At 33.6% G+C, this 21371-nt stretch overlaps 1 protein-coding gene across 6 annotated transcripts in view; it reads right to left on the bottom strand.

Moving 5' to 3' along the window:
* The window catches only part of melt (ventricular zone expressed PH domain-containing protein melted), a 210095-nt gene that overhangs the window by 15687 nt on the left and 173037 nt on the right, over nt 1–21371 (bottom strand). For all 6 annotated transcript variants that reach the window (XM_085809519.1, XM_085809517.1, XM_085809518.1 and 3 more), the window contains 4 exons: nt 19350–19653; nt 2900–3035; nt 2620–2759; nt 2406–2534 (listed from right to left, as the gene is read on the bottom strand). In XM_085809519.1, the coding sequence (XP_085665645.1) occupies nt 2406–2534; nt 2620–2759; nt 2900–3035; nt 19350–19653 (709 nt within the window). The remainder of the gene's footprint in view (nt 1–2405; nt 2535–2619; nt 2760–2899; nt 3036–19349; nt 19654–21371) is intronic.

The raw sequence follows: 21371 nt of genomic DNA, 5'->3' as shown, positions 1-21371 counted from the left end.
TATTCACCAATGTTACAGTGTTGGTCCAAAATGTTACATTGTTGCAAAAATGTTACATTGTTGGTTCGAAAATCACACTTTCAATTTTTTTGCATTAAGAAGTATAGAAACAAGACTTCGCGAATTTCATTCCTCTTGCATTGAAATCGATGAGCTAATTTCTCTCACTCAACTCTGTTTGAAACAAACGCACTTTGTTTTCCAAAATAAATATTACAAGCAAACTCAAGGATTAGCCATGGGAAGCCCCCTCAGTCCCCTCCTGGCTGATATCTACATGCATTATTATGAATCAAAATCATTTGAAACTTTAAACTTCCAGATATGGTTCTGATATGTAGATGATACTTTGAAGGTAATAAAGATGATTTACATAAAATTCTTTCAACAATGAATTCTATTAATCGTGCTATTCAGTTCACTTTTGAACCTGAGACTTGCAATTCTCTTCCGTTTCTCGACATTCCAGTCACACGTAACACATCCAACTTCAGTACACGTAACATCAGTCACATGTAACACATCCAACTTCAGTATTATGGTTTACCATAAGCCTTCATCGGTTTGCCTTCCATCACACTTTAAATGTCATCCGACTAAGCAAAAGTTAGCTTCATTTTATTCCTATGTTTTCTGTGCTCTTCAAGTTTGCTCCTCCAAACTATCCCTTGATGAAGAACTAAATTATTTAAAAGCAATAGCTATTGAAAGGGGCTTTTCACCAAACATTATTAATCAAGCAATTAAAAAAATTCTCATCTCAACACACCTAAAGGCACACTCTCGTTTTAGGAGATTATACAAATTCTGTTGTCATTCCCTTCTTTCCATCAATTAGCTATAAAGTTGCACATATTTTGCAGAAATTGAACTTTTGGATTGCTTATTCTCCCATCAATACAATTCCGAGTTCCATATTCAAGGATTCCATCCCAGATATGAATTTCTGGGGTATTTAGAGGATTGCTTGCCAGTGTGGTTTGATTTACATTGGCCAAACTAAGAGAGCCTTAAAATTTAGCGTCAAGGAACATTAGGCATATGCTAGAAAAAAGGAAACGCAGAAGTCTTCTGTTGCCCAACATTGTTGGTCCGAAAATCACACTTTCAATTTTTCTGCTGCCAAAATTATTCAAAAACATATTCCATTGATGAACTGGATTTTCTAGAGGCATTTGACATTCAAAAAAATCTTTCTGCTCTAGTTAACGACCCTAGTTCCTATCCATGTTTGCCTTCAGCCTTTAAAGAAATTATGTTTTAGTTCTGGTTTCATCAACAGATGGCACCAGTAGCTTATCTACTGTCCAGGCTTTCTTATCTTATCTAATCATTATATCCTATCTCGTTCATTTGTGCTTTTGCAGCTGAGGATGTTGGTTCAGTAAAACCATCGAAACTAGTCCTGTGAAAATTTGAAATTTTAACACTGATTTTGGTTGTTTGAATTAGTTACTATTAATCTTTATCTCACATTCCCCCTAACTTTGCCTATAGGACATCTGTTTTCATCTTTTAAGAATGATAATGGCAATAAAAATTATAAAAATAATTTTTTTTAAAATTATACAGGGTGATTCAGAATTCATCACTACTATTTGGTGGGGACATAGGGAATAGGAAAAGAAGATTTCACATAGGAATGCATGGGCGCATATGTCATGTAGTAGGGCAAAATGACCCCAATTCAATGCTGGAAAGAACACATAAGTAGGAGGCAGTAAGGAAAAAAAAATTATTATCTTACATGAAACATTTCTTTGCATCGGTTTTACAGACTTACAAGAGGTGCTTGAACTGCTGACTATGCGCTAGAATGCATGGCTCACAACAGTGTTGCATGGACAACCGGACCTTCTGGAATATGCCTGGCATTTACATGCATATCTGCAAGTTCATTCCATGTATACCGGTTCATGTTACTTCTGCAAAGTCACTTAGTCGAATGATGACTGGCTGCACACGTCAAACAGCTGTGCTATGTATGGAAGTTGTGTACACACAGCGCCCTCTATACCACCATGCATTCGCCTGTGCCCATACTTTCCTATGTGAAATCTCTTTCTTTTCCTATTCCCTACCTCTCCACCAAATACTGATGATGAATTCTGAATCACCCAGTAGATGTATATATTTTCCTAAATATAATAAGTTTAAAGGGAAAATTTATAAGTATATTTTATACAAAATGCATTAATAATGCTGTTAACTTGCTGAGTACAAAAATGACATTTCCCTCTTTTCTTATGACAGCAAATCAAATCGTAGGTTATTAGAAAAGGCTCTTCATCTCTTAGTGGAAAATAAGGTTTCTTTACACTGTTAAAATTAATTTTCTTTAAAATTATAAGCATGCATATGAGAATTTAAAACTGACAGAATATGGGCAGATTTCGTTATACTACCTTTGCAGAAGGAAATGCAGAAGTCACCAAAGTAAGAAAACTTTTATTATCAGCTTTCAATGTATCCCAACAATTTTTCAGGCTACTTACAGATGCTTCTCTAGTACTGAGAGCCATTGAAGCCCTGGCCTATAATAACAACACAATTTGAAATTTTATAATTCTCATAAATGCAAGCAAATATGCATTAAAATTAGTACTCAAGAAAGCAAACCTGCAAAGCCAAGAACATTAAATGAATCCATACACGTGGATTACGAGTTTTCATTATGAAAAATGTTCTGTTATATAAACAATGCTCCCCTTTTCCTTGACAAGCAAAATATATTTTAGCATGCTTCCTAGCTTTTCGTTCTACAGAAGAAAAAGAGAGAGAATACATAGATTAAAATGTTTAATCTTTAACATATTTGTATGCTAATCAACCAAAAATAGATACATATATACAAATGTAAGGTCTTTTCACATGGAAAAAAAGGTATGAAAATTTTTACCTTCAATAGTACACCTAACAGGCAAAGGAATTTTGACAAATACTTTAACCATATATGCTTTAATTTTATCAAGGTGCTTTTCACAAAAATGCTGAACAGCATCTCGCATAGGATAGGGTTCAAATACTGAAATTCTCTGAAAATATAGAAATAATTCCAGAATTAGTTACATGTTACAGAGTTACAAAACTTATAGATAATGAAAATGTTTTATTTCAGCCAAGCAGCATTAATATTCAGCAATGGTTTTATTTGAAATACAAATCAAGATTATGATTAGGATTAACTGTTAATAACAAAGCATGAAAGAGCTATTACACTATGATGCCTTTGTATAAGATTTTCTAAGGTATATTGGCTTGAAATTATACTCTACTGAAATTATACTTACTAATAAAACTGATAAGTCCATACAGCCAAAATACTCAACCCCTAGGTCAAACACATATGAAACAGGAATGGAAATAAGTACTCTTCTTATAATAAAAAGGACGAAGGCATAAAAATTTGGCAAACACACACACCATGGTTGGGCTGAGTGCTCTGCATATATCAGGGGTGGCCAAAGTGCGGCTCATGAATCTGATACGGCTCTCGCAGGCAATTTGTGCGGCTCATGCATATAAAATATATGTATGAAATATGGTAAACTAAAACTATTCAGTGTCCAAGAAGAAGTAATTAATTAGTTTAGACTCTTTTTACACAGTTATCAGGGATTTCTTTCTACTTAAAACCTTCTCCACAATTTGTATAATGATGTAAATATGAACTTGTCACTTTTAGAAAATCTAGATGCGGTTCGCGAATTTAAACGTGCTGGGCTCTTACTGACATGAAGTTTGGCCAACTCTGGCATATATATAAACATAGAATGTATATGGTGGAAAACGAGACATATGCTGTCACACCAAAATTCTATGAAAGAAATGGAATTTTGGAAATTTTTTTCCACCAAACTTCTTCAATTAGCTTCAAAATGATGATACAACTCATACATTTTTAAAATTGATTTTTTTCTTAAGAATTCCATATTTTGCACAGAAGTTGAGGATGCTATACACACATTCTCCTTTGACTGAATAAATTAACACAACTATATATTCATGCGCCCTCATTTGATTGTATATCTATGTGTCCTCTTTTGATTGTATATCTATTATTAACTCTTTTTTTTAAAAAAAATTGCAAGAATAAATGCAAAATATAAGATGTTTAAAACCTTTCTGATGCATTCTTCTAAATAATTTTGAGATGCATAAAAACTAGTAATGACGCTTTCACATTTTAGATATAGTAAAGAACCAAGGCACTCTGCAATAATAATAAAAAAATTTTTTAAAAAAATGACAGTCTGAAGAAGCAAGGTTTGGCGAACGTGCCTATATGTGGCAAAACGTCTCAATCAATGTCAGCAGGGGTTATATTTCAGTATAACAAAGCAGCATGAGGTATAGTGTTATCACATTGAAAAATAAGGGCTTTGTGATTGGAAAGTGTTGGCACGCTGGTTGTGCTGAGAGGTAAATTAATTATGGTACCATATGAAAACACAAAAATTTTCTAATTACATATGACATATATATATCAGTATATACAGGGTGATTCTAAAGTGTTTTTATAAATTAAGAGGGTTGATAGTATTCATCCAGATGAGCAATAAATACCATAGAACATAGGGTCACATTCTACTGTGAGAGGCAGAAAAGAGGAATATTAGAATTCCAGCCTGAACTTACTGTTGAGAGAGTGAATGGACGAGACCAAAAGTTGCAAAATCAGTAATTAAAAACTCACAGACTTTTCACAAAACTGATACCTTGGAGTTCAAGTGTTAATTCGAGCTCAGACTTTGATGGCAAACACTCAAATGCACATCTTTGGTTGGCAAAGACTCAACCTCGCAAACAACTGCAACAAGTTAATTACCTAATCAAGTTATCAATCAATCATATTATCAGCAAACTCCAACTTTCACTGTATGCCAAGAATAGCATGAAAAGTTCATGCTGTGTTTTGGCTGTCAGAACTTCGTATCCCATAGAAGTAAAATGCGCATAGCACAGTAAGTCCACGAAGACAGGATAGAAGATGGAGAAGGGGGGAAAAAACTGCTACCTTCTTGATACTTGATATCAAGGTAGCAGTTTTCCCCACTAATAGATAATTTCTCTCTCATTATTTAGAATATTAACTTTTTGCAATCGTCTGTGAGGTTGAGACCTTGCCAACCAAAGATGTGAATGTGAGTGTTTGCCATCAAAGTCTGAGGTCGAATTAACACTTGAAAGCCAAGTTTTCGGTTTTATCCGTTTTGTACACTGTCTGTGAGTTTTCACTAAACTGATTATGCAACTTTTGGTCTTGTTCATTCACTCTCCTAACACTGTTGTAAGTTCAGGTTGGAATTCTAATAGTCCTCTTTTCTCCCTCTCATAGTGGAATGCGATCCTGTGTTTTATGGTAATTATTGCTTATATGGATGAGAACTATTACCCCTCTTAATTTGTAAAAACAATTTAGAATTACTCTGTGTAGTCCCCCAAAGTATTACTGTTGTAACTATAATAGGAGTTTTGTCTTCTCCACTGAAGATTGAGATTAGAATCTACCCAATCTGGATTAAAGAATGTCTTTTTTTTGCAGACATTTTGCAGCTAAATGAAAGAAAGAAATCTACTTGATGATATTTTAAAATAAATTCAGGTACTTTATATTCATTTTAAAGCATACATAAGCAAACATATGTGAATAAATTTCATGATGGTCATACTGCTAAAATTAGTTTCAGGAGTATGCCAGAGAAAACTGCCTGGAGTTGGAAAGTATTATTAACTAATAATAAATTTAGACGGAAGAAGTGATATTAAATGATACAAGTAACTTAAAAATAAAGTTAATTGCTTAAAGACCAAAAAATGAATTACAATAATCAACAATATTTAGGTGAATATACTTACATTAAATAGTTAGCTTAGATGAGTGATTATTATATTTTATTTTACTTCAAAATGGCAAATAAGGCATTTATTGATAAAAAAAATTTAAAACATTTTGAGGTAAAATATTAGTATATGGTATGGCCCTTGGCACGATTTTGAAAATTGTCGCCTACACAAAAATGACCCGTTAACTGCTCATCATAAATATCCAATTCACTGCTCATGATAATGTCATCAAATCTTGTGTGCACCATATACTAGGATCAAACCGATTTTGTTTTATACAAGAATGGGAAGGTATTTTCTTTTGTTCAACATACACCGCACATGTGAGTCTCTACACTCTCGAGGTTACTGGAAACTTGCTTTGCATTTCTAAAAGACAATCTGATTAGAGCTGCAAAAATTGGCTCTAATGGCAGCTACCTGAATGTTGCTCACATGATACATAATTCGCCAAGAGAGTGATCGCTTCCCACGTTGGCGCAAAATCACTTTTTGGGGGATCGTCATATGAAATTCCCTGATTTTTCTAGATTCTGACTAAAATATTTAAATTCCTTGACTTTTTGGGTCAATTTTTCAATTCCAACTTATTGCTGTTTTTCAGATTTTCGAGGTAACCTTGGTTATGCCAATCTTTTGAAAATTTGATTTCTTCAACTTTCAGTTATGAACAAAAATTTTAACTTCAAATATTATATCAATATACAAAAAAATTTCAGATAATTTTGTAAATGAAAAGAAAAATTTCTCAAAAAATAGATAGTGCATGTACTAAAACAGGCATATTTGACATTTTACTTTATCACTTAGACTTTAGCTAATTTAATTCCTTATACCTTTATAAATATAAGTGACAAAAATAAAAGTAAGATGCTGGTAAATATTTTTGTGGAAACATATCTAGTAATTTTGGAATTTAATACATTTTTAACACAAAATTTAAGGAAAATTCAAAAATTGAATTTTGATAATGTTCCTTTCATTTTATTTAACACCTATAACAGATTTTTTTGTACTAGTTTCTGAAATTTGAGTGTCAAACATAGTCGGATACCTTAAATTATTAAATGTCAGAGAGAGACGCTTACAGACTTTACTCTGAATGTTGCTTTTTCTTCATAATTAAACTTCAAGCCCTATTTGAAGAATATTGCTTCAGACAATATTAGTTACAGTTTTTGTATGCAACATCAGTACAGTTTTGTATGCCATGTGGTTTGGTTTGGTTTAATTAAGTATGGCAAAGCACACTAGGGCTATCTGCCTAAGGGGAGGGATGCCTTCGTGGAGAAGTTTCTAAGGGAAACTGGCTCGTATACACGTTACGCATGGGGAAAACCACGAAAACGCTCATGCAGCCAGCAAGTTCGCGGGATTCGAACCTCGGACCGAACTACCAGCATTCAGCGACTTACTGCTTGGTCGCTGGTGGGCTTGTATGCCATGTGAATTTTATTATGTGCCTGGGGAGTAGGAAAGTTTGTACATTATTATTTTACCTTAAATTATTAAATGTCAGAGAGAGACGCTTACAGACTTTACTCTGAATGTTGCTTTTTCTTCATAATTAAACTTCAAGCCCTATTTGAAGAATATTGCTTCAGACAATATTAGTTACAGTTTTCGTATGCAACATCAGTACAGTTTTGTATGCCATGTGGTTTGGTTTGGTTTAATTAAGTATGGCAAAGCACACTAGGGCTATCTGCCTAAGGGGAGGGATGCCTTCGTGGAGAAGTTTCTAAGGGAAACTGGCTCGTATACACGTTACGCATGGGGAAAACCACGAAAACGCTCATGCAGCCAGCAAGTTCGCGGGATTCGAACCTCGGACCGAACTACCAGCATTCAGCGACTTACTGCTTGGTCGCTGGTGGGCTTGTATGCCATGTGAATTTTATTATGTGCCTGGGGAGTAGGAAAGTTTGTACATTATTATTTTTTTCTTTCAATTAAATCTCAAATTTGTTATCAAATTTTCTTTTTAAATAATAAAATAACATTTTAATAATTTTCTTTTTAAATAATTAAATAATAAAATAATTATTATTCATCATTTTCATAAAACAAATAATAAAAAATTAAAAAGAATAGTACAGTCAAAAGTCGTTAATCCGGACTCGCCGGGACTTCGGTGATTCCGGATTTTCGATCATCAGTTTAAATCTGGTAAGATGGCATGCAGAAATTATAAAATTAAAAATATGAAACTGTAATTTATGAAATAAAGAACAATTATGATCTAAAGGGTATCAAAATTTACAAAAAAAAAAAAAAAAAAAAAAAAAAAAAAGCTTAATATTTATTTGTTTACTTTATTAAACATTTCTTTCAATGTAAGTTGTTTAAGTTGCTTCGTTTTTTATGTGATAATACTTTCTCTTTAATTCTATACACAGACATAATTTCTTGTTTAGTTACAAAGTTCCGCTGTTCAAGTACTATAATTGCCGTGTGGAGAATACCGACTAATTTGTCAATAAAAATTCTTTCATTTTCGAAGAAAGTAACCTCTGTGTCACTTTCTTCGCTATCGGAAGCAAATTATAATGACGAGGAATTTGATTTAAATCATATCAAAGACGGAGTACATCGAGATGAAATAGTACATTTAGTAAGGAATTATAAGCCAAAGAAAATAAAAACATCCGCCCTGAAGATAAGGATAGTGCTGACAGATCAACTTCCAGTTCATTGCACGCCGTGACATTCCCCCCCACCCACACACACAGAGCAGCGTGAAATTGATAAACAGATTTTGGAATGGTTAGATAAACAAATCCATTATCCTTTATCCATTTTTTGCAGCAATTCCACTTTTTGTTTAATGGACTTCGAAACATACTTTCGCTTTGTAGATCCTTTACATATTAGTAAATATATATCAGAAATTCTATTTGACATAATCGAAAGTTCAAGTTTACTTTTATAAAATTGCTCTAACAGTCTGCAAAAAATAATAAGCTGGATCCAATTCGAAGATTAAGGAACAACGCAATCTGCAACATTAACTGAATTAGATAATTTTAGCTTAGCTTATACCATCCGTTATACATTAAACGTGCATTTGTAAACATATTTTGCGCATGCGCACATGCATATTCGCAGCTGTAAAGATCTTGCGCGCATGCGTCAACGCGGCGCATGCTCAGAAAGTTTGTAGCTTTGAGGTCCGAATTAACGACTTTTGACTGTAGTGGTTTTTCCCCCCCTTCCATGCGTCAGTTTGTCACGGAGCTTTATATGAAAAATTCGAATTAGAATAATAATAGGAACAATCACTCCGATTGAAAAATACCTGTTTTAATACTTGAGCCTAAAGGGCTTACAATTGTGCTCACCAGTATATTTATTTAGCCATAATTACTAGCAAGGCTAAAAGTAGTATACAATTTTTTATTTGAAAACAAATAGTAAAAATGAAAGTTTAAAAAATAGCAATTATTTTAAAATTTTACTTATAGTTATGATAAATTTAAACATTTTATTAGCTCCTCCTTGATTCGCTAGTTAATAGCTTCTATCCTAGTGAAAGATAGCTCACCATGCTGCCTGTTTCTGTGGGAGGGCACAGCATCTCTCGTGCTATTTGCTTTTCAATGATAAGGGATTTTTATCATGACTATTTGAAGAACACAACCAAGTGTTTTGTATGAGAGAAATTGAGACAAAATCTTTTTTGTAATTGTACATTTAAGCTTTTACTGAAACCAAGCAGAAGTGAACTTTTAATTTATAACTTTTGCCCGCAAGTTTGTTGTAACCAGGGCTATAACTTGGAGACAGGAGAAATGCCATTAGAGAAGCATAGTTTGACAAATACTTCAGCAGGAAATTTAATAATATCTAATAAATACTATAAAAATGTCAGACACACATATACACTCACTTCCAAAAGTTAAGCACAAAGATGCAAAATGCAAAAAAATCAACAAATACTGCTTTGATTGACACAAAATTCGGCAGGAAAGTAGCATATATATTTATACATAAAACAAAATCAATAATTATATACAGAAATGAAAATAACATTTAATTTTTGTAAGTTATCAGATAATGACATACTGCAGACTTAAACAGAATTATGTATAAAGTTAAAATAAACAGCATAAAATGAAAAACATTACATTAATAGGGTATGTGACCCCCTCATCTGTATACAAAGTTTACAACTTGTGACCAATACTTTCAATTAGGTGGTCAACCACCGCAGAATTAAGCAATCGCCATTCTTCTTGTAGAGCAGTTTCCAGCTCAATAAGAGTGGCTGGAGGTGGGAAACGTGAAGATACAGAAACGCCAAGAGCATCCCAAAGATTTTCAATGGGATTAAGGTCAGTCGAATATGCTGTCCACACCATATGTGCAATCCCTTAACTCTCCAGGTAGTCATCAATGATGTCAGCTCTATGGGGACATGCGTTATCATCTATTAAAACAAAAGTAGGGCCAACTGCTACAGCGTACAATCTCACAATAGGTTCTAGGACTTCATCTTGATACCGGACAGCTGTCAAAGAACCCTGTTTAAAGATGTGCAGGTCGGTGCGGTATCCTAATGAAATCCCTGCCCACACCATAATGCTTCTGCCTTGGAATGCTTGATGTTCGGCGATGTTTTGGGACTGATTGTGTGTTCGTCATTCACGCAATATCCTTATACACTTGTCATCTGGCTCCAAAGTAAATCTTGACTCATCAGTAAACATGACATTTTCCCAGTCAGACACATTCCGACATGTTCCCGGCACCACTGTAATCGTACTCCTCTTGATTGGACGTATATAGAAACACAAACTCAAGGTACCCGGGCATACAGTCCACTCATATGTAATCTTCAGCATACAGTAGCTGCAAATATCGCCTTACCAATGGACGATGTAACCATAGATGCCACACAAGTGGAGGTCGCTTTGCAATTCCGCTCAGCTACAATAGCAATATATCGATCTTCCACAGGGGTTATAACCCTTGGGCGACCGACTACGGGTCTTCGGACAACTGTCTGTATGGGTTGGAATTGTTTCCATAAACGTGAAATTACAGAATGATGAACGCCAAAGAAAAGAGTAACATCTGTGATCAACTGTCCTGCTATAATGCACCCTACAGCATGCCAGCACTCAGAATCTTCCATTCGTCTTCTGGAAGTCATAGAAACACGTATGCTTTGAAAACAAATTGTACGAAAGTTTTAAACGCCTTCTATCAGCACTCACAATTGACTTCTGTAACCCATTTTCCACTGTTATACTGGACTTAGCCAGCATGGATTGCAGGCTTTTTGCCAGTTGTCATCCAATATGGGTTCCTGGAAGTACAAAAAACAGAACAAAGGTGTCACAGAGACAAGATGTGAAAATAAGGGAAAAAGTGACACTTAGCCACTAAAGAGTGTTACATCGTGGGGTGGTGTAAAATACAAATCAGATGCTAATATGCATAAAAGTTGAAATGATGAAAGTAAAAAAAAAAAAAAAAAAAAAAAAAAACATAGTTATTGCGATAGAAGTTCCATAATATAATCTTGGTTAAATATGAGTATTTACAAAATATACAAAATTAGCGAAGAAAACTAAGTAAAAAGTGGAGCCATGCCAACTTCTGTAACCCTTCATTAGGCTGGCTTCTTATACGACTGCCTTTGTTGCATATTTCTTGACATGAAAGCGTGATTGGCTGTTACCTAACATACTTGCATACATCCATCTACCTCTCCAGCAAATTACATCCTCTTCAATTCTGATTGGCTTCTGGAAATTAGCATTTTCCTCTCTGTGTTTAACTTTTGGAAGTGAGTGTATATTTAAAAATTCATGAAAATATTTTTTTGTTGGAAACTATTCAAATGAAAATAAATCCTCGATCAAACTTTTGATTAAAGCCATTATTAGTGTTATGCCATCAAACTTAACACATATGACAGAAATTTTCAAATATTAAAAAATTTTAGTTTTTCCCACGAATATAGGAAATGAAAAAATGCACTGAGTAGAGCACTGTAAACAAAATGTACCTACTAATAATATTGAGTTGTATTCCAGCAAAACAAAGCGCAGCTTGAAAAATGACTCTGCTTACGAAATTGTTATATAATTATGAGACCATTATAAAAAGTACCAAAAAAAGTAAAAAAAAAAAAATTGCAATTTTACATAAAATTAGAAAACTGAGATAGAGAAAATTTTAAGAGATGTTAAAATGTGAAGAAAGTACGTTATCTCAATATGGAGCAGAAATAAGGAGATTAAGTGGAGAAAACAGCCTGTTTCTTTCTGTAAGGATAAAATATTCATCTTAATTTAAAAAAACAGCAAATTTTATCATACTCACAAAGTAGATTACAACAGAAATTGGTGAATAACTATCAATATAATACGAAGCATGACTATATTTTTCTTCTTTTAAGGAAATAAAAATTTTAGATCATCCTTTTGTGCACAATTTCATAATATAACTGTTATGCAGTGAAGTGATAGCTGAGAGGTTAATCTTGAGTCTCCCTGCTACAAAACTGAGTTATACAGAATAATTTGATAATGAAACAGCCTTTCAGATTTAGTATAAAGTAATTATTAAAGAAGAAGGATGAAGTTTCTAAGTAATATACCATGGTTCTTTATAAAATTACTTAAACGGTGATCTGCATCGCACTTGATTGAGTTTTTATTGCTAGAGGCTTGACATTCAAAGCTGGTAGCAGATTCATCTTACAGTTGCACCATATTATTTTTTTCCATTCTTGGAGTTATATACTGGTGGACAATTGCTAAGGATAGATGGCAGTAGTAGCAATAGCAACCACATAATGGAAAACAACAAAATGTGGAAATTAGCATGAGAGCAGGCTACAGCAATATGTGTTGTGCATATGCAAATTTTGGATTATGAAGTTGTTTGCCACATGATAGTGCTGATGACAGATATAAAGGATTTGACGCATATTGATCGTTGTTATTCTAAAGCAAAATTTAAAGGGAAAGAATCAATTGACAAACTTGCAATTTTCAGTATGCCTTTCCAACATCACTTAGATGATTTTATATGTGACCATATTGCAAGATTGAAGAAGGGCAAAAAGTAACAGATGTCACTAGGGAGTTCGAAGTCAATCACAATGTTGTTTCAAGACATAAATTATTTCAAACAAATGGAATGCATAGAAAATGGCACCGGGGAGGTCATGCTCACAGTACGACGCCAGCAGAAGATAGGTACATAGTGGAATCGACAAAAAGGAACCAGTGCAGGCATAGCTACTGAGGTAGCAAATCAGTTACTGGCAAGCGAATCTCCCAAACAATTGTAGCCAAGCATTTGCATGAAGGAGGATTATATGCCCAATGTTTTGTTTTGTGCATGCCTAGACATCACCGTTTTGTCAATTTGGAATGGTGTTGTCAGCATCGCAATTGGAGAGAAGACCGCTTGCGTACTACTATTCTCAGATGAAAGTAGGTTGTTTCTCATCTGATTGTGGATGACAACTGATGTGGCATCAGAGTGGTATTGCATATAGTCTGGCAAACATACAGGAAAGGGACAGATATTTTACATGCAGTGTTCATGGTGTTGGCTAGGTTATGATCAATGGCTGTACATCATTATATGTACTACCAACTGGGATTATGACTGGGCAACAATACATTAATGATGTTCTGCTGCAGCGTGTTCACATGTTTCGTAGTGCTGTCATTGATAAATTTGCTTTCACTGACAATGCAACATGTCATCGAATAGTCACTGTCCAGGAGTGTCTAGAGCAGTGTTTCCCAACCTTTTTTGTGCTATGCCCCACCTAATCCTCTCTAAAATTTTTAAGCTCCCCCTAGCATATAGATAATTTTTAATATTTAAAAACTGAAATGTTCACGAAAAAAAGTTGAATGATAGCTTTTAGGAAGAAATGACTACGAAATTTTGTGAGCAAACACAGTAAGTGAACTTTAAAAACATAGAAAACTGAAATTCAAGAAAAAAACTCATTTTAGTGAAAGTTTTTTTCATTTTATTTTAAGTATTAGTAATTTTTATTATTTAAATTTAGCGAGTTCCTTTCGCTTGATACTTGCTGCAGAGAAATTGTATGTCAGGTTCCAATTTAGATAACTTGAGTTTCAAGTCTCCCGGTTTCATTATATCCAACCGTTTTTTTTTTTTTTTTTTTTTTTTTTTAGCAGCAAATCATTTATGGCACTGAATCCGCGTTCAGCAAAATATGAAGACAACATATTTTGTTATATGTAACGGTAACAATAGTTCTCTTGCAAATTTTGCTGCATTTGGATATCTTATTCTGGTTTCCTCACAAAGCTATGTCATCGCTCCTTTTATATTAAATACAGTTTTAATTGACTCATCATTTCGCATTTCTGCGAGTTCTTTTTACTGCATATTTGAAATATCAGCCAAATCCACTAGCGTTAGCTGCATCATCCAAGTTGGGAAATCAATTTGTTTCAAGTTACAAAATCTTTTAAATCAGCCGATAAAATTTTCAGATGGTCGACAATAACAAGTATAGCGGTAGTCACGTCACATTTTTGGAGCCAATGAAATTTTTGTGGTAAACAGTATATGCCTGACATAATTCAACAAAGATAATGAAACCAAATATCTTCCTTTTGCATCGGCATAAGTTTTATTTGCTCCTTGAAGTTATTTATTTAATATATTTAATTTTTCAAAGATATCAGCTAAATAACCCACAATTGCCTTGTTATCATCCATTAACGGATTTTTCATTTCAGGTTTGTCGCTTATAAAATAACTAAGTTCTATAAATCTTTCCAAGCAGTTCCCTTTCAACAGACTTCTTACTTCAGTGTGAAGTACAAGTCTCATATAGTCTTCATTTTGTTCTTCATAAAATAACTTGAAAAGACGTTCACATTTGGCCCTAGCATTAATAGCACTATTATACACTTTACTTATACACTTTATAACTGAATTTAGTACTTCATTTAGAACAGGCGAATTGTTTTTAGCTAGCAGGTTTTCTCTATGAATAACACAATGCACAAGAAGCATTTTTGATCCTCATCTTTTATCAATTTTAAGCAATCCTTTTCCTTATTCCGTGCTTTATTTTATTTTTCAACCATCATATTAGGAGCACCATCTGCAGTACAGGATGTATATTTTTTATATCTAAGTAATTTCTTAGCTCACTATGAATACCTTTGGAGGTAGTAGTGCTTTCTAATGATTTACAGAAGAACATTTCTTCGGCAAAATCCCCTTTATGAATATATTTTACATAAGTTACAAGTACGGCCTCACTGTCTCTCAAAGTTGGTTCATCTATTTGCACCGAAAATTTTCTTATTTTCAGCTTTTCAACAAGTTGTATTTCAATGTCCTCATTTAATCTTTCTTCTGCAAACAGTATTGTTATTTAGTGGCATAGCTTTAATGTCTTTGTCATCTTTTTCTAGAACAGTTTTAAATGCTGATATTGATGGTTTGAATAAATTCTCCCCTACAGTACAGCTTTTCCCAGATTAAGCGATGAGTAATGAAATTTGATAGCCTCAAGGGCACGATTAACAGTTGCAATATGAGCAGTAAATAGAGACTTTAATATTACTCTTTTAAAAAATTTTCCTTAAAATGTGAAAATAATTCAAACCTGAATTAATATCAGCATTATGTTTCGCCTTCAAATGTGCCTCAAGACGACCTAGTTTCACTGATTCGTTGGTCAGGCGTTACTGGCATAAAAGACAAAAGTTGACCGTTTATGGACCGGGTATGAAACCAAATTTTAAATATGCCTCCGAATACCAACGAACGTTTTTTTTTTTTTTTTTTTTTTTTGCTTGCACCCCTCATTTCACTAAGGGCTGAAAGAAATAAATATAAGATCAATATAAACAAAGCTTCCATTTAAGGAAAGACTAATATACCGGTTGCCATTCCTACAGTAAAAAATAAAATAAATTCGTTTTCTGAAATGTGTGAGAAACGTCTGGAAAGCATAATGTGTCAGTTATTTGAATGCCTTTAAAAGCATTTAAATGTCCATGTCTACAGTGAGAATTCTTTATAAAATATTTAAAATGCACCGTAATTTAAAAACTTTTTTACACATACATCACTTACATTTTTCTTTATTTTGGGGAATAAAAAATGAAATTTCAAACAATTTTGACTTTATGAAACATTTAGAACGTCTTTTGTCCCCTTAAACTCTGGATGAGTCCATTTTCGAATTGCCCCCCTTAACAGTCACATTGCCCCCTTGCGGGGCGTGGGCCCCACGTTGAGAAACACGGGTATAGAGGGTGAGGATATTTAATGCCTTGTATGGCCAGCATGTTCTCCAGATCTGACTCCTAATGAAAATATTTGGGATCCTTTGGGGAGGAATCTTGCTGGTTGGCAATGCCCTTCAATAAACAAAGACATACTGACAGACATACTCATCCCCGTACTGACAGAGGAAAGGGATAAATTACCCCAACAGCTGCTGGATAATGCTGTGCAAAACATGACACGACCTAAAGAATCTTGCACCCCCCTCCATGGTGGCCATATCCTGTATATGCCAGAATGCCAGCAGACGATAACTGCATTTATTTCACTTTTTCATATTCAGCACAAAATGACCATTTTGTCCCTTGAACACTCAAAGCCTTCTGGATTTCAGAGCACAAAAAATTATATAATAGAAGTCCAGAAATCTGCAACGCTTGGGACCAGAAGTTGTGCGGATTTTAGCATTTTGTGAATTTCAGGATAGAAAATATAACATTCAGACTAAAAGTGCAAAATAAATAAGGTGTATTAGATACATTTAATTAAATTATTATATACATTAATACAATAATTAATTATATGCATTAAATTATTATTACATACATAAACTGATTATATCGTTCATTTACATTAAGCTCCTCTATTTTTAAATCAGCATGAATCTGCTTCCCCTTTTCTCTCAGGAGTACAGGTTAGGCTTGGCGCGGGCCTGAAATAGGTACCCCATTACTCCATCGCTGCCGGAACCACACGTACAAAACAGCATCGAGATTTGCCAATTTCGCCTCATATAAAAATTTCCGGTTTCGGATTACGATGTTAGAATCACTGTTGCTGTAAACTTTCAACAGCTTTTCTTTATTGTTCTGTATATTACACACAGTCCCAGTGGCAATTCCATACGATTCTGCTATAAACCAAGCAGTAGCACCTGCCTCCATCTTTAGCAGAATTTCCACTTCTTTCATTACCGTCAATGCATCGCATTAATGTTTTTCAACGTTGCAAGCAGTAAAATCACGAGTGTGTTTCTTATCTGTCATTGTATGAAAAAGCGCTGAAATTTAAAATATTCTTAATATATCCACAAAATATCTGGATAAAGAAAAACAACATTACTAAACAATCTCATGAAATACCAAAGCTCAGAAAGTTAAGCGTGAGCTTGAAAGAAGAGTTGAGTTAATCGTCTGCTTTTTTACCTCGATGCAGATTGGAGGGGGGAAAACTCTTATCATGATGTCAATAATTTGGTATTTTCGTTATGACTCATTATTTTTCGGTAATTATGACATCATTATCCAGTAAGTATTTTTTCTTCGATGTTTCTTACTCCATGTTGCGGTTTCCGGAACCTATAAACTAAATGTTCATATTTTGAGAGGCAACGTGGATTTCAGGAGTTGGCAGATTTCAAGTCGGTGGATTTTCGGTATTTGACTGTATTTATTGTCCTAAAATTCTGGCATTATTTTATTTCACTTGGCAACCAACTACACTTACATTTTAGCCGTTTGCATTCTGTCCTTAGCAATTGGCCACCACTGTATAAACAATCAAAAAATTGCATCTCCTGAAGAAGATAGACCTGTTCCTGATCCTCCTCAAAAATGAAAGAATTTTATTCAAAATCTAGGCCAGACTAAGGCTGATGTTTTACCACATTTTAAATTTCACACAGGTATATTTCCCTTCCAATTTTGCCTAGATCTCTATTTTAGAGAGGAAAAATTCTCCAATTAAGAGAATGCTATTAAGTTTAGAAAAACCAGCCATGATTATAGATTTTTTTTTTTTTTAAAATTCTGCAGAGATAGTTTTCTTAAAATGATATTTGATTATCAATATTGATTTATTGTTGTCAATCAATCAATACACAATTACATGTTCTAAAAACTATTGGTCACTTTGAAATGGGATTATTACCTCTAAAATTAACTTACTCCTATTTCTTTAATACTTCCAAACATTTTCAACAGTATCCTCATCCCTGCTGCAAATTTATATTATTTGATAAATATCAGGCAAAAAAGGAAAAATTATTAGTATTTTATATTATTTTTATTTGCATTTGAATAAAAATAGAAGTAAATTATCAAAATTTTCATTTCTGCATATTGAAAATCAAATCCATGAAAACAATTCTTCCCACATTTTGGATATACTGTGTTGTAAATATCCTGAAACATTAAGACGCACCAGATTAGTCTTTATTTCTTTCCAGTAACCTTTAAAGTTATAGTAATTATCAATTAAGTTTTCTTTAGCAGTCCTCGCCATTATTGTAAGTAAAATTGACAGAAAGCATATGTGTAATACATTGTACTATGACCAAATATGGAAGACACGAAAACACAAACCTTGCCCCAATACCACATGAACAAGGACTGTAATAACATGACCAAGTAGGGTAAATCAAACGAACACACGTCCAGTCTGACATTGCATTAAACGGGGACAAGATAGTATTTTCACCATATCTGGAATACAAATGTTCACTCAATGCAACCTTAGGGGGAACTTGTTCTTTTCTGTCATGGAAGCATGGAACTACTTTCTGCGTCACAGCACGCAATTCATATACAGTTTTATATAAAAATAAACTTCTTATAATACCAAAAACATGGATCCGATTTGGCTCATAATTGGTTTCTGCCTGAATCTGAGGTCCCTGTTTGTGATTTCAGCATTATTTCCAACTGAGGGTGCCCTCAGTATTTTAAAAGCCCTTGGTTAAAAGCTGTGTATAGATATTCCAGTACTCGATTTACACACTAGTTGAACACACACACACCTCTCTTTTGTAAGATAATTTTTCATAAAAATATTTAAAAGGCACCAAACACAAGAATAATGAATATAATAAAATGTTCAGTTTTTAAACACCCATAAAACCCCATGCTCAAGAAAATTGTCAATTCAAAATTGCATTTGTTTGATTCGATAAATTCATTGAACTGTATTTGTTTCAATTACTGAATTCAATTAATACTGCAGAAATAATCAAAAAGTACAAAAACCATAAATTAACCATTTTAATAAAGAATTATTAAAAACTGAAAAACTTATTTTCTGGCTAAATGTGTATAGTCTAGCACAAACTGTTGGAAAGACGAAAAGTACTGAATTTAAATGTAACTACTAGCAATGAAAGCACAGCTTTGAAGAAAATTTTTATATGCTGTTTAACATGTGCTTACACAATATTCTTCGGGGAAAAAAAAAAAAAAAATTCTACTGACCTGAGGATTTGTAGTAGATTGTGAACCAGAATGAGTTATTACAGTCACTCCACTAGTATTTCTCATTTTTGTAGCCTGTGGGGTATAAGTATGAGATGTATGTACTAAAGCTGTAGCAAACGATGCTGTAACTTGGCTACCAACAGCAGCAGATGCGGGTATACTAGATGATGGACTCACAGATGTTGTTGTAGATGTAGACTGGCTTGACCTCAGCACAGATGAATCGTGTACAATAACAGGTTGATTATTACCAATTGATACAGTTACAGGACCTTCTTCTTGTAGAGTAGGCATACTACCACTAAAATATAATAGAAACATCCAATCAATATATCAAATGTGATAACATCACAGTAAGTAATAAAATTCTAAATAAAGCTTTAAAATTTATTTAGAGCCTTACGTGCACTGTTAAGCAAATCATATACAATTAAACTCATTTTCAATTCAAATTAAAGAACAAAGATTCATATTTTTTGCATATGCAATTATTCTTCTCAGTTAAAGCTTTGGGCTGTGCATTTTTTACCCAGTTTTTAAAAACGATTTTTTAACTAAATATTTTCCTCGGTATTTTGTTCAATTTCAGCACTTTTACTCTATCTCAGTGATTAAAATAAAAAGTAAGAGCATCTACCAGCTTGCATTCTATACAAGTGCTATATATTTTTTAAGTGAACATCAAAAACATTAATTACTTTGAAAGGAAGCCTGGATTATTTTACTATGTTTTAGTATCATCCGAGTAACACTACAATAAATAATTGTGCAGCATGAAAGCAATTTTACCCTTTGAAGGGCCACCAGTATGTAATATATACCAGTTGTTTGTCAATTTTTTAACATCGGAAAAAATTATAATTTCTCTACACCAAAAGCTATAATCGTAAGTTTCTAGTGTTTCCTTTCAATTCTAAATGGCAACACCACCCTATGAATGCTCAATATTTTGCAGTTATGAAATTAATATACCTCGTTCCAAGGTATCATGTTTGAAGATTGATAAATTCTATTGGAGGGAAAGAAAAATTCCAAATCTGCAAATATATGACGTAGACATGCTGAACCTTTTATATTTACTGCATTTCAATCAAAACTGATAATTAAAAGAAGATTATGTATAGGTTTTTAATACCGATATATAATATATACCGCCGCCCCTACTGAGGGTGCCTTGCCAATAGGTGGCAGCACCAGGCTTCTTCTTCTCTACTGTGAGAGATGACAGCATTTCTTTACATTGTAATAGTTTATGATTAATTTACAAGTTGTTTAGGATTCAGTATTATGTTCATGAAGGGATGGGGAGTTTACTGACACTGCACTAAGACAATACAAGCATATTTGTTTCTTTTTATTCTTTTTTTACTCTACGCGAGTTTCATTCATCTCTATTTAGCTAACATTTTAACTTCAGCACTTCACTCTTTCCAAAGAGAAAGACTCATCGATTTCGAAATTGCCATCTGGGGTCAAAATTTTACACAGTTGTAGGCATTAAATGTGGCATGTTAGTCCCCAAAAGACACCCTTTGCTTCCTGTTTTCTAAAATCCTAGAATTCAAAGAAAATGAAAGGAGGGGATTGACAGCTGATTTGTCATTCGGGAATCAAACCTTCTTCCCTTTGTGTGGTGTGATAAGATCACACAAAGAGAAAGCTCATTCAAAAATACGGGAAATGGAAGTGCACTGAAGGTCCATCTCTTAGTGTAATCACAAAAACTTCTGATTTGAAAGCATGCTTTTATTCTTATCGTGTTTGTTAATTTCAGATGAAAGACTAGAGAACGCAAGAGAAATTTAGGGTTAGGTTGTTTTTGAAATAAATTTCACAGTTTGTGAAATGAGGGAAAATATTTCTAAGGCCTGTTTTAGGTGCAAACTAGAATTTATCCAAAAGTTGAAAAGGAGCCCCTAGGAGGCCAAAGGGGTTGAAAATCGAAATAAGAGCTTTCAAGTGTATAAAATAATAAAGTTGTTTAACGGCGTTTCTTCCTGAACAAAAAGATATATTACA

Source organism: Stegodyphus dumicola, chromosome X2, assembly GCF_044657685.1.
Source record: "Stegodyphus dumicola isolate Sdum_Otavi_A_Nest chromosome X2, ASM4465768v1".
Taxonomy (NCBI): Eukaryota; Metazoa; Arthropoda; class Arachnida; order Araneae; family Eresidae; genus Stegodyphus; species Stegodyphus dumicola.
Note: the sequence above shows the minus strand (reverse complement) of the source record. Positions and strands in the feature narration are given on the sequence as shown.